Source organism: Hypomesus transpacificus, chromosome 17 (genome assembly GCF_021917145.1).
Source record: "Hypomesus transpacificus isolate Combined female chromosome 17, fHypTra1, whole genome shotgun sequence".
Classification (NCBI taxonomy): Eukaryota; Metazoa; Chordata; class Actinopteri; order Osmeriformes; family Osmeridae; genus Hypomesus; species Hypomesus transpacificus.
In genome coordinates this window covers 3146064-3165335 of record NC_061076.1, presented here as the reverse complement: position 1 = coordinate 3165335, position 19272 = coordinate 3146064, and the positions used below count along the sequence as shown (strand labels likewise).

General features: G+C 51.5%; 1 protein-coding gene across 2 annotated transcripts; it reads right to left on the bottom strand.

Moving 5' to 3' along the window:
• Nucleotides 1-1830: 1830 nt before the first annotated feature.
• atp6v0a1a (ATPase H+ transporting V0 subunit a1a) lies at nucleotides 1831-18846 on the bottom strand. 2 transcript variants are annotated; one of them, XM_047037803.1, is made up of 22 exons: nucleotides 18743-18846; nucleotides 17326-17492; nucleotides 16847-16925; nucleotides 16509-16606; nucleotides 16247-16375; nucleotides 15732-15814; nucleotides 14545-14671; nucleotides 14367-14449; nucleotides 14080-14173; nucleotides 12058-12270; nucleotides 10368-10518; nucleotides 9779-9918; nucleotides 9080-9246; nucleotides 8889-8979; nucleotides 8666-8784; nucleotides 8305-8521; nucleotides 8105-8212; nucleotides 7792-7899; nucleotides 5869-5886; nucleotides 4907-5024; nucleotides 4561-4732; nucleotides 1831-3110 (listed from the first exon to the last, which is right to left on the bottom strand). In XM_047037803.1, exons 2-22 carry the CDS (start codon nucleotides 17440-17442, stop codon nucleotides 3017-3019), a joined length of 2526 nt encoding a protein of 841 aa, XP_046893759.1. In that variant the 5' UTR covers nucleotides 17443-17492; nucleotides 18743-18846; the 3' UTR covers nucleotides 1831-3016. The 2 variants fall into 2 exon arrangements, with proteins under 2 accessions (XP_046893759.1, XP_046893760.1); XM_047037804.1 differs by lacking the exon at nucleotides 5869-5886.
• Nucleotides 18847-19272: the final 426 nt, after the last annotated feature.

The following is a 19272-nucleotide window of genomic DNA, read 5'->3' as shown; positions in this document are numbered from 1 at the left end:
AAAGGATACCACCTGCCTATAGAAAATCTATCACACTCAACCACCAACCAAATGTTGTTATTCAACTTATAATATAGGTTGAGTTTCAAAACGTCTTATGAAACGTGGGATACATGGTGAGGTTTTAATCTTGTTACCTACCACAGAGCTGGGCCAGTCTGCCACGTTTAACAGGTGTCACCTATCGTGTTTGTCCTCATCTCTCTGCAACAGGACCCTCTGGTTCATAGCACCAGGGCTGCTGCAATTTAAGATGACTGTCACCTCTCTCCTGAACTATCTTCAAAAGGCATAACTTTCCGAAAATCAATCATTTCCACTCAGTTTCAATACTCTTGAATCAGGCAGCAGAATAACAACCTGAAAACGAATTGAACTTTTCTGCTTTGGAGGGACTCCTAGGAAATATAATCTCTATTCTCTTTCTATTGTCACTACGTAGGATGTTGTGTCCGATAGGGACTGTTAATAGAATGTACATTCTCCTAGGGGAGAACATCGAGTTCTCCTCCTGAGGTCTTTCATGGAGGTCGCCTAGCAACGGTCCCAGGACTGAACACCAATCAAAAAGGCTGAACCCAGACACAAACCAACAACCACTAATAGCCTGCACAACGGTAGCGAGCCCTCCTCCATCCCTCTCCCTGAATAGTCATCCTTTCATTTGATAACCAGAACAGGTTTAATACGGGAGAGAAAGGAAGGCCTCCCATTTTCATGCTGACTCTGACCGCCTCAGAAAGGCCAGAGTGACCTCTCGCTGTGCAGGAACAGAAATAACTGCCTACTTAATCATGTTTGGAGTGGTTGTATCATATAGTACCTTGCCATGATCAGTCACTGTAACGTCAGACTATTAAGTGCTTATGAAAAAATTCCATAGTGTAGAACATATAACTGTATATCAGTATGTGAAGTGGCAAAGTATTCTGTTTTATTTGTGCTGGAACAGGCCTCTGATATCACCTTTCATTCTCAAATTCACTTCTAATGCAGGTAAGTCACCCCACTTTATCTGTCCTGAAGACAATGAGGATACCATGGTAGGAATATGTCTTAATGAACTTCCAGGAAAATGTTCCATGTAAACTTAACTAAATGTACTTTTAGTTTCCTGTTGTGACAGCCAATCATTTTGAAGAACACATTTCATTTACATTTACATTTTTTACATTTTTAGTCATTTCATATTGTACTTACTTAGGAAGGAGCATTCATCCGTGACAGCAGTCTGGAGAGACATCCAAAGTACCTCTCAAAAGCCTGGCCAAGCTTCCCTTGATCCTCCCCTCCTCACGCACCAACACCCAGGAGAACATTAGCTACTGCTCCAGAAGAGCTTCATTCATCCCAGTGCAACACTGCCACCATGAGGAGGCCTGAGGAACTACACTGAACACAATCATAAACGTAACACTTTTGTTTTTGCCCCCATTTTTCCTGAGCTGAACTCAAAGATCTAAGACTTTTTCTACATACACAAAAGGCTTATTTCTCTCACATATTGTTCACAAATCAATTAAAATCTGTGTTAGTGAGCACTTCTCTTTGGCCGAGAAAATCCATCCACCTCACAGTTGTGACATATCAAGATACCGATTAGACAGCATAAATATTGCAGTGAAGTGTTGCGTTTATAACTTTGTTCAGAGTATGTGAAGCGCTGTATCCGCATTACACTCTATAGCCACCAGATGGCACACTTGATCCATGATGCGGCTTCAGAATAGAAGATTTCGATCCCCGTTCATAAACACTCCATGCTAGTAAGGAGGGTGGGGGTAGGGAGTGGGCACACATCTTAGAAAAAAAAACACAATTCTCATGAAACCCCTTTCTTTGTCTTTATTGACAAACATATACACAGATACTTAATGCTACTCCCGTCCTATTCGGTCTGGACAACATTTAATGTTCGGATGTCTGTCAAAATCCTTCTGTTCTCCCCACCGTCCTCTAAATTCCCTAGTCAGATTGTAAACATTCACAGAAAATCAATACGTTAACACATCTGGAAAAACAAGCACAACAACAAGAACGACAATTACACACACAATGACCGATAATCGAATTGTCATGGATCATCACTGAAAGTCTGGCTACATTTTAGACCAGTTAAATAATCTCTGGCTAACGGGACTACACACGACAGATTCCCCTCAGTCCACTGCATTCAGATATGTCTGAAACAGAACAGTCAACACACACACACACAATACATCAACCCATCTGCATATTGAGGACAATGCTATGATCATCCGAATAAGTAGTCACGCGTTATTCCCTTAGAGCCTCACAGTAGAGCTATGTGTGTGTAACCTGAGATTGTGTGTGTGTGTGTGTGTGTGCGTGTGTGTATTCTCACTGAGCAGCTATAAAGAGGGTGGATGAGGGATTGACTTAACAATGGAACACACGCTAGAGCTGTTGGGAGTTTCCTAAAGGTGGTGAGGCAGGCGATGGGTGCAGCTCAGAGTGAGTCAGATGACAGTCATCCTTCACCTCCGACAGAACCCGGTCGGAGTCAATCAACACATCTGCAGAACGGAACTACTGAACCAAAAGCATTTCCTGTCTTCAGTAGACGGATAAACACAGGGCTTCACCTGGACATGTTACCACAAGACCTTCAGAGAATAAATAGTTGATCAAATAATCGAAACCAATCCCAAATTACGATGAGGTCACGGATCTTCAGAAAAAGGTGATCTGGCAGAGAAACTAAAGCACTGAGCTTGAAACATGTTTAATATGTAGCATGGTTTAACAGAGATGGGGATTACGGATAAATATAACAGATTGATCTGTCTCTAAATCTTTGTCAGTTTTTGACAGTTGGGGGGAGGGGGGGGGGGGTTGAGGGAGTGTCATTCAATAGCATAGTTCCTGAAGCAACAACCAGGGGGTGGAGTCTAGCCGACATCAGAATCCCTCCTGAACGCCCCAGTGAAGAAGAGTGCAGTGAGGCGTGTGAGAGGAGGAGGAGGAGGCGGGAGGAGGAGGAGGAATGACCTCTTCAATCTTCCAACTTCCCGTCCAGAATGCTTTCAAAGGTGAACGGAAGGAACTTGAAGCCCTGCCCAGTGTAGAACTTGTTCTGGAATTCCACCCTGGGAAAAAAAAAAACAACAATATAAATTGAAGTGAACGGTATAAACGAAGGTGCTTGGTTGTCAGTTAGCCTGCCAATCAAGGATATTAATGAGGTAACAGGAGTGGTGTACAGTAACAGTCCAGCACCAAGTCAGTTGCAAAGGTCCAAACGTAAAAGGCAATCCAGTATCGGGGTGGGGTGCGAGGTGAACCCTGCTCCCCATACCAGTGTCTCTCTCTGTAAACCAGCTCGTAACAGAGCCCACCTCCACCCTGAAACCCAACCACCGGAGCCTGGAACCCAACCCCCCCTCCCCCGGGGCTATTTATACACCCACACGCACACCCTCATTCCAGAGGCCATCTGGAGGAGGGGGGGGCGGGGGGGCACCACAAACACAGCTGATAGGCATCCAAAACAGAGGCCTGATCAAACCAGATCTGCCCAGGCGGGCTTTCGGTCGGGTGATCTCCAGCACGGAGCCTCCCGTTTGTCCCCGAGGGCCCTTCACAGGGAGTGCTGCAGGCTGCTGGTTCGTCTGCATTCCTGGGATGGGTACACGAAGCCCTGATCACTGGTGTCAGTCACCTGCTCTGTGACTGCACCAGTGGCTTATCAAGGCCCATTCCTGTAGGCTGTGACCCGTGCCCACGCCACATCACATGGCTGATAAATGGACAGCAAAGCCTCCTGGGAGCCCTGGAAGAACTACAGAACCCAGCAGTCTGGATGACGCACCGCCTTAACATGAGACAGAGCCAGATGGCCGGCCTAGCATTCGACATGTACTATACGCTGCCTGGCTGGCTCTGAACATACTGGAGGCTCCAAGCCAGGAAACAGTAGGTGTGGGAGAACATCAGCTTCTAAAAGCATAAACCACATGCCAGAGAGGCACGCTTCGGTCTCGCATGGATCACCGGTCAGCTGAAGCCTGACTGAGATAAGATCTGCTGCCACCAGCAGGGGGCGCTGCAGACCACTGTCCACGACAACAGTGACAAATGAATTGACCTTTCTTCCATAATAATAAAAACAATTAAAAAGACACAAAATAAACACTATTAGCTATACTGGCTACAATTATTCTGTCTCATAGTCCACCCTTTATCCCAAATAATTGGGATAAAGAAGATTTAACTAGAATACATCTATTTGGCTCGGAGAGTGGCTATAATAAGATGGATCTGGCCAGCTGTAGTTTGTCAGAGTCAGGTGATCCTCTCCAGGGATTCAACACAGACTTTAATAACAAACTGAGCCAGACATAGCTAGCCTGCTGAACAGTCCCCAGAGTGGACAGACGCTGCAAACCGCCGCAAAACCACTCACCCACAGCAAACTGCTGACGAGAGAAGACATGGAGGGTGACAGTAACGTGTGAGGGGGGGGGGGGGGGGGGGGGGGAGAGAAACAACAGAAAACAAATGACTCCCCAGCGAGGAGGGAGGAAGTGAAACCCTCACCAGTGCAGTCTGAGCGCGTGCAGGAAGGCCGACAGGCCCTCCATAATGAGCAGGATGCACACGGTGAGGACGGCGAAGGCGCCAAAGATGATGCTCAGCAGCAGGCAGCCGGCGAAGCTTCGAGATGACAGGCCGATGTGCATCACCATGGTCCACAGCACCTCCGACAACTCTGGGCAACACACACACACACACACACACACACACACACAGGGTTAAGGGCAAAACTACCCAGAGAGAGAGAAGTGGCTGTGTGTGTGTGTGTGTGTATCCGTGGGTGTGAGCAGGTGACTCCTGTCTGTATGTCTGTGTGTGTGTGTGTGTGTGCGTGTGCGCAGAGACTCACGTGCGTGTGCCAGACTAAGGGCCCACAGTCGTAGGTAGGAGGCTGTGTTGGAGATGCAGCCCAGACAGTACTCTATGGTGTGGATAGCCTGGTGCACTGCCATGTCCCCAAAGTTAAACTGTGGAGGAGAGAGAGAGAAACAGGGAGAGCGAGACAGGGAGAGAGAGACAGTGAAAGAGAGAGACAGAGAGAGAGAGAGAGAGAGAGAGAGAGAGAGAGAGAGAGAGAGAGAGAGAGAGAGAGAGAAAGAAAGAGAGAGAGCAAACATACAGGCGTCAACATCCCCCAGCTCCTGGGCTATAACCTGACTGGGGGAGCAGGACTCAGTGCTGCAGGTTCACATAGATGCAGGAGGTATCAATCCAGCAAGCCATTCAGAAGAGCCCACCCTAACAGCTGCTACCAACCCAGCCTCCCCAGCAGAGTGGAGTCAGATCCCAAGCTGCAATGAAGCCCCCTCTGCTCCATAAGGAGCCCTGCACAGCCAGGGGCCCCAAGAGCCCCACAGCCAGGAGCCCCACAGCCAGGAGCCCCACAGCCAGGAGCCCCACAGCCTGGAACCCCACAGCCAGGAGCCCCACAGCCAGGAGCCCCACAGCCAGGAGCCCCACAGCCAGGAACCCCACAGCCAGGGCCCTGCACCGCCACCTGATTAGGGCCCGACAGGAAGCACTACTCTACTGATGCTGCCCAGCCCTGGGGCCCCGGAGTCTGTTACACCCTCCATCACCCAGAGAGCCACCAAGAAACACACACACACAACACAGAGACACACAGCCAACAGGACTATCAGGAACACCAACACACAAACAGAAGCAGGTAACTAGGACAGACAGACAGAGACAGGGAGAAAGACAGACAGAGACGGGGAGACAGACAGATAGAGACGGGGAGACAGACAGATAGAGACGGGGAGACAGACAGACTAGTAAAACATGCACTAGGGGGAGCTCCTGTCTTACCACTTCCTCCTCGGTAGCCTTGAAAGGAGGTGACAAAAGGTCAGGTCCCAGTTAGTGACACACACACACACACACGGTGGGTTAGTGATGACAGGAATGACATGAGGGGGAGAGAAAAAAACACAACACACACCCAAAAAAACGGGAAATAAACACACATTGTAATGTACTGGAGGTGTTTACGTAGCATCATCCTCAACTTCTCTGGCTAGCCTTTGTGACGCCCTGTCACGGCAGTGGTTCACCTGTCGGTGCTATGAAGCGGGTCTGTTCAGTGTTCAGTGACAACATTCTACAAGGGCATTCTCAGGTCTTTGCCATCTTGTGAATGCTGTTATGGTGTGTGTCTCCGGTTGCCGTTGGATACAGCGACGGTGAGAGGCAAAAGAGCTGGATATGCACTGACCCACTTAGCCTGGCACAACAGGTGGGCCAGGCCAGCGAGGGCTAGGATCACATCCCCCAGCCCCGTCGGGTCAAGTTCCAGTTATTAGGCTGTATTCTGTTGAATCAAATACCCTACTTCATAAACGTGGCTGGGGTCAGCAACAATGGACATACTTGCAATACGTGAGCAGCTGACTAGTAGGGGTTTAAAAAGGCACAGGGGTTGAGCACGAGGTGCCTGTTAAAACACCAGCTTCTCTATTAAAGCTCAGGAGGCATGTTTACTGACTGGGCACCAAACACGACCTGCCTCGCCAGGAGGGACGACCCACACGGACCCTTTCACACCCAGCATGGTCCCCGTTTAGCCAGTGCACAAGTAACTAAACGCAATAGACTCAAATGTGACATTGTTGTAAATGCAGCCACATGCAGGCCTATTCAACGACCAAACCTGCAGAGCAGGTTATTAACTTGAGACAGAGTAACACACAGGCGCCTGGGAATAGCCTACTAATATTGACAGCATTAACGTCCAAGTGTTAGCTGAAGCACGACAGAGGAGTCTCATGGGCAGCCTGTTTAAAAGGGCACTGGCTTTGTTTAGCCATTAACATGTTTATAAATGTTTGATCAAATTAAACTTCTCTTCACTTTCGAAGGTCACCCAGGAAGAACAGAGACCTGAAGAGGATCTGAGGCCCTTTGTGTCTACGCAGCTGTCAGAGGAGCCTGTTCAAACGATCGACCTGGCTCTGGTGAGACAACACTACACTGATCTGGGCTGAATGTCACCACAGACAGAAAAAGCCACTGTGTCATTTTATAGGTTCCTTAAAAGACGGTCGAAGACGGGAACAGGCTAAAACAGGACTGAAACCATCGAAAAACAGTTGAACGGTGGCCTGAAGAAACGTGACTTCCTGTTTCCAAACCATGTTGGAGTGACATATCCAGACAGCCTCCACCTACAATATGGATGTTGTTCTGTGCCTTCCTGAGCCAGTGGAAATGAAATGGGAGCTCTCAACAAGGTTTCCAGTGTGGCTGGTGTCTTCAATTATTCAGGGTTATTGTATCCTGGCCTGGCCTTGCTTTGTTCCCCCTCCCTACTGTGGAGAGACTGCTGTGGTCAGGAAGCAGGGGCAGCCCAGGATAGCAATGGGAGCAGGAGGACAGGGGAGAGTTAAACAATGAGGAAGAGGACTGGGGAGAGTGAGACAGGAAGGTGGAGGACTGGGGAGAGTGAGACAGGGAGGTGGAGGACTGGGGAGAGTGAGACAGGGAGGAGGAGGACTGGGGAGAGTGAGACAGGGAGGAGGGGTAGAGGACTGGGGAGAGTGAGACAGGGAGGTGGAGGACTGGGGAGAGTGAGACAGGGAGGTGGGGTAGAGGACTGGGGAGAGTGAAACAGGGAGGAGGAGGACTGGGGAGAGTGAGACAGGGAGGAGGAGGACTGGGGAGAGTGAGACAGGGAGGAGGAGGACTGGGGAGAGTGAGACAGGGAGGTGGGGGGGTCCCGGGGGGGTCCCTCACCTCAGGCTCCTCCTCAGAGTGCTGGGACAGCTGGTCGTGTTGGATGATCTCAGCCTCGTCCTCCGTGGGTCCGTTCCCCACCCGGATCCCTCCAAAGCTCTGCGTGCCCTGGGAAGCACAACAGAGGACGGGGTCAAACTGGGGTCAAACTGGGGTCACCGCCACGACCTGCAAACCTGCCTTGCTGCTCTGACCTTTCAAATGTACCTGTTAAGTGAGAACTTTGTGCAGCGGTTTTATTTGGGCTCTTATTTGAACTGGATCCACAACTGATTGAAACGTGTGAGCGTGTGGAGGGGTAGGCAGACTGTACCAGATTCTGCTTCCAGATGTGCTGTCGGCGAAGGACCAGGGTTTTCACAATCAACATACAGGGAACACAGGCCAGCGCCACCACCACCAGCAAACACTGCAATCCCATCTGGGGAGAGAGAGAGAGGCCAGAGAGGAGCTTGTCCGACATGCCTCATACGGCACTCTCATGGGACAGCAGGACAGCTGACCGCGGCTCACCTGTCCCCTGTAGAGGGGCTGGTTAGTGGGGTCGCTGTAGTTGAAGAGGAACATGTTGATGAAGGCGATGAGCAGGCTGGGCGCGGCCCTGGAGGTGCGGGCGTCGTACGCCAGCCACTTGTAGAAGACCAGCAGGGCCAGGTAGCCAAAGAGGCTGGCCATGAACACAATCTCTGGGATGAAGCCCAGGTAAATGTTGAGGGGTTTCTTGAAGTATCTGGAGAGAGAGAAACACAGGGACGTGAAACCTCCATGGAGATACCAAACCTGACTACAGGGGGGGGGAGAGAGAGAGAGAGAGAGAGAGAGAGAGAGAGAGAGAAAGAGAGAAAGAGAGAAAGAGAGAGAGAGAGAGACATACAGGTGGTTGAACAGGCTCAGGGAGACTCCAAACAGCATGTGGATGACGCCGAGGATGATGGACATCTTCATCTTGAAGGAGTTGAGAAACGTCAGCTTGTTGACGGCGATATTCCAGATCTGCGGATCACATCGGACAGATCGGTGAGGTCAAACCGGACATAGACGTCAGGAAGCTTGATGTCTCAAAGCGACTTTCGGGGGGGGGGGGGGGGGGTACTCACTGGGTCGATGCCAATCGGGTATGGTCCTTTGAATACTCCGCTTATAGCTGGATCCAACTGCAAAACTCTGTTATTCTCCACATCTGTAAAACTGGAAAGGCATTGGACATCCTTTTATAGCACACACTGCCTGAAGAGGCACAGCACAGAGCACACACACACACACACATCACATGCAAGAGCAGACTCACGTCCAGTTCCCTCCTACTTTGGAGTCGAACATGGGCCGGACACTCCAGCCCGAGCCAAACAGGTTGAGGGACTTGGAGAAGCAGTCGTTGTAGATGATGCCCGTGTAGATGGAGAAGATGCCCATCAGCAGGATGATGTAGCGGCCCGCAAACACCATGCTGAACATCTACAACAGCGACGAGGGGGGGGGGGGGTGGACAGAGCAGACAGGCCTCACTGTTACTGCCTGACCTCCGGGGGGGGGGGGGGGGGGGGGGGGGGGGGGGGGGTTTGGGAGCTATACACAGCCAGAGCTGTGACCAGGTCCTGGTCTCGGGTTCAGATTAACACATACCGATGACACAGTCAGACTGTCAAAAGTGGATATGTGGATGTACAAAAAGTCTATCTATGGTGATTTAAGACAGGGGTTCCCAACCCTGGTCCTCAGGGCACCCCTGTCCTGCATGTTTTAGATGTTTCCCTGCTCCAACACACCCGATTCAACTAAATGGTCATAAGCAGGCTTCTGCAGAGCTGGATAACGACCCGTTCATTAGAATCGGGTGTATTGGGGCAGGGAAACATCTTAAACATGCAGGACAGGGGTTCCCTGAGGACCAGGGTTGGGAACCCCTGTTCTAAGGTGTTGGTCTCAGGGTCGACCAGGATGAGGATGACTGTGGGAGCGAGGGGGGGAGGGAGGGGGGTCCCAGTACCTCGTTGTCGTTCTTCTGCGCCAGCAGCCGGCTCTCTCTCAGGACCAGGTAGAGGGCGGCACAGGTCATGAGCACGCCGTGGCCCACGTCACCAAACATGACGGCAAACAGGAAGGGGAAGGTGATGATGGTGTATGGAGCTGGAAGGTCCACAAGCAGGCAGGGGGGGGGGGGGGGAGAATATGAGCAGATGGCAGTGACACGCACACTCACACAGTGCACCAGCACACACACAGTGCACCAACACACACAGTGCACCAGCACACATACACACAATGCCGTGTGATCGACAGTGATGTGGTGACACAGGGATATGCCGGTCCACACCTATGGTTTACAAGCACGCACGCATCTGGGTAAATAGATGCTGTTTGTTATATGGAAAAACCCATATCAAAAGAGGTTTGCGTCCCAGGATGCAACCACATGGATGAAGCGGACCATTACTGAAGAACGTACACATTATACACACACACACAGCTGGGTCAACAGACGCTGTTTGCATTCTGAAAGGCCAAATGAGAGAGGGAATACGACAGCATGGAGAAAGAGGGCCGTGACTAATGGGGAGGAGGAGGAGGAAGCTTACCTGGGTTGATCTCACGGTAGTTGCCGATGCCGTACGCATCCACAATGTTCTGGAAGCCGGAGGTGAACTTGTTGGTCTTGTTGAATGTGGGCGGAGTCTGCTTGGTCTGCATCCTGTTGAGGATGGAGGGGACAGACGAACCACTCTTCTCCTGAGGACGACCAGAGCAGGACCACGGTCAAACTACTGTGACCACATCATACAACAACGCACTTTTACTGTTCGGTATTTAGCGAGGCTATTGGCAAAAACAGCTCTCTAAAGTCTTCGGGTTATAAAAAAAGACAAAAAAAGACAAAAAAGAAAAAGTGGAAGAGAAATAAGGGGGGGGGGGGAAATCAGTTCAATGTGGCAGTAATCTCCCTCACAATGGGATCATGTGCAGGTCCTGCTAGTCAGCTGCACTCTCCTCAACGTCGAGGAATGAGAGGAATTCTGCTGCTTTCCTCATTAGTCTGTCTGTGGGGCTGTCTGCCGTTCACAGGTCATCACGCCGGGGTCACTGGCTGCTGTGATTCATGCTGAGCAAATATCTACCGCACAGATGGTCTGAATGAGACAGGGCTTCCTGAATGAACCCCATCCTTCCCTGCTGTGGTACAGGGAGATAGAAGCAGGCAGATCCAGGTAGGATCTTGGGTGTATTAATAGGGGCGGGGGGGGGGGGGGTCTACCATGGCCTTGTGTTCCTCTACAGGACATGGGGAGGGGGGCTAAAAATAGCCCTGGGATATATTCAGCAGCTTGGGAGAGAGAGCGTGGTGCGTGAGAGGACTAAGCCTTGGCTGACATGAACAGAACAGGCTTACTGAGCTAGCTCTGGGCTGGGTGTTCACATAGGGTATAGCTGCTCTCCCATGACTGGGAGCAGAGAGACAAGCGCAGAGAGAGAGAGACAGGAGCAGAGAGACAGGAGAGGAGAGAGAGACAGGGGCAGAGAGAGAGAGGCAGGAGCAGAGAGACAGGAGAGAAGAGAGAGACAGGAGAGGAGAGAGAGACAGGGGCAGAGAGAGAGAGGCAGGAGCAGGGTTGAGAGATAAGCTGATAGGAATCTCTCAGCAGATTCATGTGATAGTTACACTCTGGCTGTACCCGACCTCACCAGAACACCAGGTCACCAGACCTCGCACGAACTCCTCCTGAACGAGATTCCCACCATACTCTTCTCAGCCTGGCCCCTGGCCTCCTGATAGGTGCAAAACCATGACCATGTCCACGTGTCACGCAACGCTGTGTCACGCCCCGTTAGCACTGTCACTGAGGGAGCACTGGAACGTCTGGCTACTCAGACTGGATGGTCTAAAGCACTGGTTCTAAACCCTGGTCCTCAGGGCACCCCTGTCCTGCACGTTTTAGATGTTTCCCTGCTCCAACACACCTGATTCAAACAAATGGGTCGTTATCTAGTTATGCAGAAGCCTGCTAACGACCATTGATTTGAATCAGGTGTGTCGGAGCAGGGGAACATCTAAAACGTGCAGGACAGGGGGTACTTGAGGACCAGGGTGGATAACCACTGCTCTAAAGCTGGAGGGACGATCAGTTCTCCGAGCTCAGATCCCGAACCCGACGCGTGATCTGGAGACACGGTGGAATGTGTGAGAGTGGGGTGGGGGTCTCATCCCTCCCCAGCAGGTCAGGGGGGGGGGGAGGAGAGCGGGGGGAGAGAGGGCACGGGGGGGACACTCACCGTGCCCCTACGCAGGGCGAACTGGATGGAGTCCAGGTCGGACACGGGGCCCCAGACCTCTGCGATCAGGCACTTCTGGGTGACGTCGATGTTGCACAGGTTGAGGGTGTGGTAGATGGCCTTCATCTTCCTCACCTTGATGAACCACACCCGCACCGTCTTGGCGGCGGCCTGCAGGACTCTCTGTCTGTGGTCCTCCGTCTGGTTCAGCACCTGGGAGGGGGGGGGGGGTCGGGGCAGATAGATCAGGGGTCAATACACCCGGGAACACCCAGGAACATGAGATGTTGACTAGTGACTGAATTGGATTAGAGTGGCCTTTTGCCACAAAAAAACTGCAGACACCGTGAATCACATTTTCCGTGGTGTCTGAGGGCTTCATACAAACAGGGGTGTTTACTGGGAGCTATGCGTACCCGAGGCAGATCCTGGTGCATGCTGGGACGGGAGCTGGGCGGTTTACCGTAAGTTACGCTGGGGACATTCCCAGGAATGTACTAGAATGACTCCCAAGAAGAGCACGTCTCATGATCAGTGGATGACAGGGACTTTATGTCTGCTCTACACCCACCCGGCCCAGACCCTCACACACACTCTCATATCTGTTGCCTCCCAAACGGGCAGGCCTGGCCCCGTGCTCCACCCTCCTCTACTATCCCTAGCCCTGCTGCCCACGTAGCAACAAGCATAACAGTATGCCCGTCGCTATGGCCAAGCGGAGCATTCCGGAACCCTTGCAGGCGTGAGTCTCTGGTGGACAGGGGGCCTCGGGCATAAGGCCGACAATGTCTCTCTACCCCCTCTCTCTCCATCTCCGCCCAGACAGGGTATGTAACTGTATCCAATCCTGAGACACACAAGCTGCACAAATACACAAGCGCACGCTCGCACACACATGACTGGCTCAAGGGGCATGTGACTCCCCTCCCCGAGGATTTGAGCTAAGCTCATTCCAGAGTAGTGAGTGTGGCGCGTTCACCCCAGTATTTATTTGTGGGGGCGAGTATAGGTGGGTGGTCTGGATGCGTATGTGTAACGCAACGCACTTTAGAACACCCCTTCCATTCAGCTGGCTCCCGTGATGAGAGATGGCTGAAGGTTCCTGTTTCCCCAGCCAAAGAAGGAGAGGATGCCTCTCAGCTGTGCCATCAGGGAAGCAGCGCTCCAATGGATCCCCACACCTTAGAAATGGCCCTGGGCCTCAGGCAGTACCCTGGGGGGGGGGGGGGGGGGGGGCTCATTAGAGATTGTTTATGCTGAGCGAGTGGCTTCATAACAAGTCATAGCCAGACTGCAGGCCTGCTGGCTCAACAGGCTGCAGTGGCCAGCGACACTGGCACTGTCCCTCGCATGGTGCCTGGCACCATCGAGGGTGTCAGGGGGAAGGATTATCTGATGTACAAGAGAGAGAGCCAAGCGGTTGGTGAACGGCGAGTGCATGTGTGCGTGTGTGAGCGTTCGGGACATCTCTCTCTTCTTTCTCGGGGCCTCTTGTTGACCTCCGGTGAGTCACAGAGCCCAGAGTTGTCTCCAGGAGCAGAGCAGGGGGCCTTCTCCACCGGCCCTGCCTGCACAGTGTGATGGCTGCAGGTAGAGGCCGACATCACCGGGGCCTGGCCCACGCTGGCAGAGTCTGTCTGGTCCAGACTGCCTCCCGCCCAGCCTGCTGTGGTCATCGGTCAGCTCCCCCTCTCAGCATAATCAGAAGCAGGGAAGCAACAAGAAGATAACTCAATTTGAGAACCCCCCCCTAATCTGATCTAAGGGCATTGAGATCTTATTGGAAAGATCAACTCCATTCATTACAGCAGCTCTCTCGGCACTGAGGGTTTATCTAATCTAATATATTTGGCTAGTTCCTCCTGCTCTTTCTATCCGAGGGCTGTGGGCTACCGACCGAAAGGAGTGACATTTCCGAGGGAAACGGGATTGAAAGAACAGAAGTCGGGAGTCCAAACCGCGTCCACGGGTCAGGCCCGGGATCCAGGCGAGGTGTGATGTCAGAAGCAGGTGGGTGCGTACCATCTGGAGGTCATCGATGCGAGTGTTGACCCCTGCAGCCATCTCCTTCCTCTCCTGAGGGGTCTCTGGACACGGGTACAGGGACGCACGGAATCTGAACACACACACACAGAGAGAGACACACACACAGAGGGACACACACAGTGAGACATACACACACACACAGAGAGACACACAGAGGGACACACACACACATAGTTGTGTATGAGAGAAGAGACTGGAGGACAGACATGCTTGCCACAGAGGGATCATTGGCTTTTGGTTTTGCCTCCCAATTGAGACCTTACCCCTCACAGATCTTCCTGACGCGAATCTTTAACTGGTCTCCCTGGAAGAATATGATGAACACAGACTTGTAGACCTGGTCGCCCTGTGAAGGCCAAACACAAGAAGGAGATTGAGGAGTGAGGAGAGGTCCACAGAGCCAGGTCTGAATGAGCCGCGAGTCAGTCAGTCAGTACTGACCGAGGCTGGGTCCTCCAGGGGCTCTTCAATATCCGCCTGCTTTAGGAACACGTTGCCACGGCAAACCCTCCACAGCATCCTCTCAAAGGTGGGGATGCGCTCCCTGCTGATCACCCCGGCAACAAACCTGTGCCAGGACAACAGAGCAAACAAACACTGGCTCCAGTTAACCAGCTGGGGAAGCTGGCTGGCAGCCCCCACGGCAGCAAGCCCTGCTGTACAAGGAGATCTCCATCAGGTCACAGTCTCACAGTGTTTGAACATGAAACAGGTTGGGGACAGGAGACGATCTAAATGAGAGGTATCCTAGTCCGGGTGTTCGACAGCATCGGTGGATTCACTTGTCTGTACGCCAGCCGTGAGATCACTACCCAAAAACATCGAATGTACCTAGAGCATGCATCACAGTGGGCAGATGACTGGCCCCTACCCTGGACTACATGGTCCTCCCCTCGATGACCAACAGAACACTATCCAAGCTACTACTAACTGAGCTTCTATGTAACGCTCCGCTGTTCAGACCCAGAGGGGAGGAGGCAGGGGGGATGGAGGGAGGGGAGGAGGCAGGGGGGATGGGGGGAGGGGAGGAGGCAGGGGGGATGGGGGGAGGGGGAGGAGGCAGGGGGGATGGGGGGAGGGGAGGAGGCAGGGGGGATGGGGGGAGGGGAGGAGGCAGGGGGGATGGGGGGAGGGGAGGAGGCAGGGGGGATGGGGGGAGGGGAGGAGGCAGGGGGGATGGAGGGAGGGGGAGGAGGCAGGGGGGATGGGGGGAGGGGAGGAGGCAGGGGGGATGGAGGGAGGGGGAGGAGGCAGGGGGGATGGGGGGAGGGGGCAGGGGGGATGGGGGGAGGGGAGGAGGCAGGGGGGATGGAGGGAGGGGGAGGAGGCAGGGGGGATGGAGGGAGGGGGAGGAGGCAGGGGGGATGGAGGGAGGGGGAGGAGGCAGGGGGGATGGAGGGAGGGGGAGGAGGCAGGGGGGATGGGGGGAGGGGAGGAGGCAGGGGGGATGGAGGGAGGGGGAGGAGGCAGGGGGGATGGGGGGAGGGGGAGGAGGCAGGGGGGATGGGGGGAGGGGAGGGGGCAGGGGGGATGGGGGGAGGGGAGGAGGCAGGGGGGATGGGGGGAGGGGAGGAGGCAGGGGGGATGGGGGGAGGGGAGGAGGCAGGGGGGATGGGGGGAGGTCTCACCCCAGTCTCAGGGGAGCGGCCCTGCCTGCCTCGTTGGGTTCCAGCAGGGTCGACGACTCCTCCAGCAGATTGGGGTCCTCCATCTGCCAGAAGTGGGGCGTCACGACAGCAAGTCAGGAAATGGACCCAGGTAACGACAACACACTTATGACACATACGCGTCCGATTACAGATTAACAAAACCCATGTGACGTGTAAATGATTTGCAGAAGAGACACTTTTAACTGACTGATTTACTCCCATACAACCTCATAAAGACTTGTAAAAGAGGTCATAGCAGTCCAAGTAAACCCAGCTTTGCTTGTGGATGCAGCACAGTGGAATATCCTTTTCACATCAAAGGTCACTACTATGAGCGCTATTACTATGTCATGAGACCGCATTACACAACTACTACAGCTGAAACATGGCCGTGTGTCAGTGGAAAAATAGGCGTTTTGTTGTGCCACTGACCAAGTGATGGTTTATGGGGTGGGCTGTGGTGGACGCAGGACTGAAAGGAAGGTAAACCTGACCTCATCAAAGAACTGCTGGGTACGCCGTAGGATGTGTTTCAGCTCAGTCAGCTCCAGGAAGTTCTTTTTAAGGGCTTCCTGGTTGGTGTTGATCTCTTTCAGTTCGTTTTCCAGCTTTTCAAAGGTGGCCTAAGGGAGACCGGGGTAGACAGGCTGTTAGTTGGAGGGTACTGGCCAGAGTTGTTGGGTGGTTTCGGTGGTCAGACTCGACCATGGGAGTGGAGGGGAGCGTGAGGGGAGCGTGTGCGGTGGGCACGGTCACCTCCAGGTCTATCATGTCTCGGGGGAAAGGAACCTCGGGGTTCTCTCCCGTGTCCACGATGGGGAGGTTGGCTTTCTTGATCTCTTTCTCCACAAACCCTGACCAATGAAGACACAGAGAAGAGAGTCAAAAGAGAGTGTGCGTGAGTGTGTGTGTGAGAGAGTGAGAATGTGAGAGAGAGAGAGAGCGAGAGAGAGAGAGAGAGAGAGCCAGAGAGAGAGAGCCAGAGAGCCAGAGAGCCAGAGAGCCAGAGAGCCAGAGAGCCAGAGAGCCAGAGAATTGAGAAGCGTTTTGAGAAGGTAGAGGGGAAGCGAGCCTACACTCCACAGCTCACTTACTCAGCTTGCGATCCATCTCCTCACATCGACGCACTTCATTGACGAACTTGCGTTGGAACACGTTCACATCTGGATTCAACTGTGACGCAAACAAAACATCAAAAGTATTTATATTCGGTTGTCACACTTTACAATCTACATGAATACAGACCTGATACTACATTCAAGAATGGCATTTAAAAAATGACCCCGTGACTGTGGGAATATTACGAGAGAAAGAAGTCACGCAGTGAAATAAGAGTTGTCCTTTGTTTCGGCTCAGTCTATAGATGCCTCTCTGCGCCATGGGGCTGTCAAAGAGGCCGTCGTGAGAACAGCTTCCCAGGCTGTCTGCTGGGGTCAGCTGGGAGCACATGACGAGAACGGCACAGCAGGCAGTGTGCCCTATCTCAACCAACAAGCCACTATACCGCATCCTCTGTTAGGAGGTTACAGATACCGTTTGCCACTCGGAGTGCATCACGTCACATGGGACTCACGTCACGAAACTGCACCAATCCGATCTCGCCCAGCTCGCTGACACAGCAGTAGGCAGCCTCGGACTGGAGGAAAAGCTGAGCCAGGGTCATCTCCTCGCTTCGGAAAAGCTCCCCCATGGTGGCTTGGTACGGTGGGCCTGCTCAGCACGCCTGCAAATATCAGTCTCCTGGAAAAGGAGCAATGAAACAGAATCGGTTAAGCTCAAGAAAAAAACAACACCTAAAGCTGTTGCAGAACATGAAGGGGGGTTTTCTCTTATAAGCTCTTGTGGTGTGACCCGTTGACACTGGCAGTTTTGCCACTGTCATAACGGTGTGGGCGTACATTCCTCTAACCTGGTGAAGACAGGAAGCCTAATTACACCACAGTAATGAAGATGGTTGTATCGGTGGTGTGATAGTTTACACAACCTTGAGATGCTACCATGTGACTGACCTAAAAATGTGTCATCTTATTCGGATCCCGTGATCGTTCTAGTTATTTGGTTAAACAAAATAATTTCTGAAAGAATGTAAGCTAGGTAGCTAGTTCAAGAACGCTGATCGTGTGCACGCAACACCGTTGATTGTTATCTACGCCATTCAGACGCTCATGTGAATGCTAAATTAGATGTTTTCAGGTGGGTAGTTCGACAGTTTTAAAGTGCAGAATGCAAATGCCTGGCTTAACGCCCCAACAAGCTTAAGGATTAATCTTGTCCATGTGACTTGTAGTCAAACAGGTTGAATTGATTTTCACAGTTTAAATGCTGCTGTAAAATAGTAGCTATAAATCAGATAGGTCTAGGCTAGTCTTGCTACCTATGACACATGAATATCGTTTTTCAATATATTTGATAAATTAGAAAATAAATACATGTGGAAGTGTCAGGAGCACCTACAGTGAGCTAAAGTTACCTAAATACGGGAGATTTACAGAACCGATTGAATACAATCCACTGTTTCTAGGGACTAGTGTAGACTAAGCCGAAATAAATTGTTTTGTTTACCTAGTGCTACCTGTCTGTACCTCGTTCATCAGCCCCATCTTAAATCACACACATAATGCTAAGCAAGATGGCTATACGTACACTGCTAACCAAACAACAGCGTTAGCGTTAGCTATTCTTAACGTAGCTAAATTGTGTGTAGTTATCTAGTCTAGTTCAGATAGCTACATTACATTAGGCTAGTTAGCTTACTAAATGTCACCAACACAGGACCTTAGCAGAAAATACCCGTTCAGGTTTAAGTTAAACCAGCTATAGGCTAGCTATTACCACAGGTTGGTAATACCACCGCTAGAATCCGAGCTAGGACTAAAACTTTAATAAAGACATACTACTGTAGTATATATTGTCTACAGCTGGCTATGCTCATTTAGTTTAATATTAAGCAAAACAAATCGTGACAGCTGTCTAATAAACTCGGGTCTTACTGTAATAGCTTGTTGGTCTCCGATGAGAATGAACAATCCCAATAATCGTCACTTGGTAGAAAGCTGCGTATTGTGCGTAACCGAGGAAATCAGCTGATCGGCTTCAGACAGAACTTCCTTGGATCTAGGAGGAGGCTTCAGGACCCGACGCAATCTAGTTAAAAATTAAATATTTTGACTCCTTCGCTTTCTAATAGGATATATTAAGATATGACAAATTACTTTTCTTATGGTTTACTTGTAACTTAATATTTTGTAAAAACATTAAAAAAAATAACATTATCTGGTTTGGGTTTTGCATGCACCAGTAAACTGCATACTCATTGACATGTAAAATACTGTCATATTTAAAAAGTACTTTATTTTAACAGTTCATAGTATCAATGTATGTGTCTCTATTTACAAATAAACTAATAGGCCTACTATTAAATGAAGATGGCGAAACGTGTGGATTTTTCAGAAACTGTTTATTGAATGCGAAGTTGAAATACCTGCATGGGACGCTCAAAATCTGTCACGGACACGACACG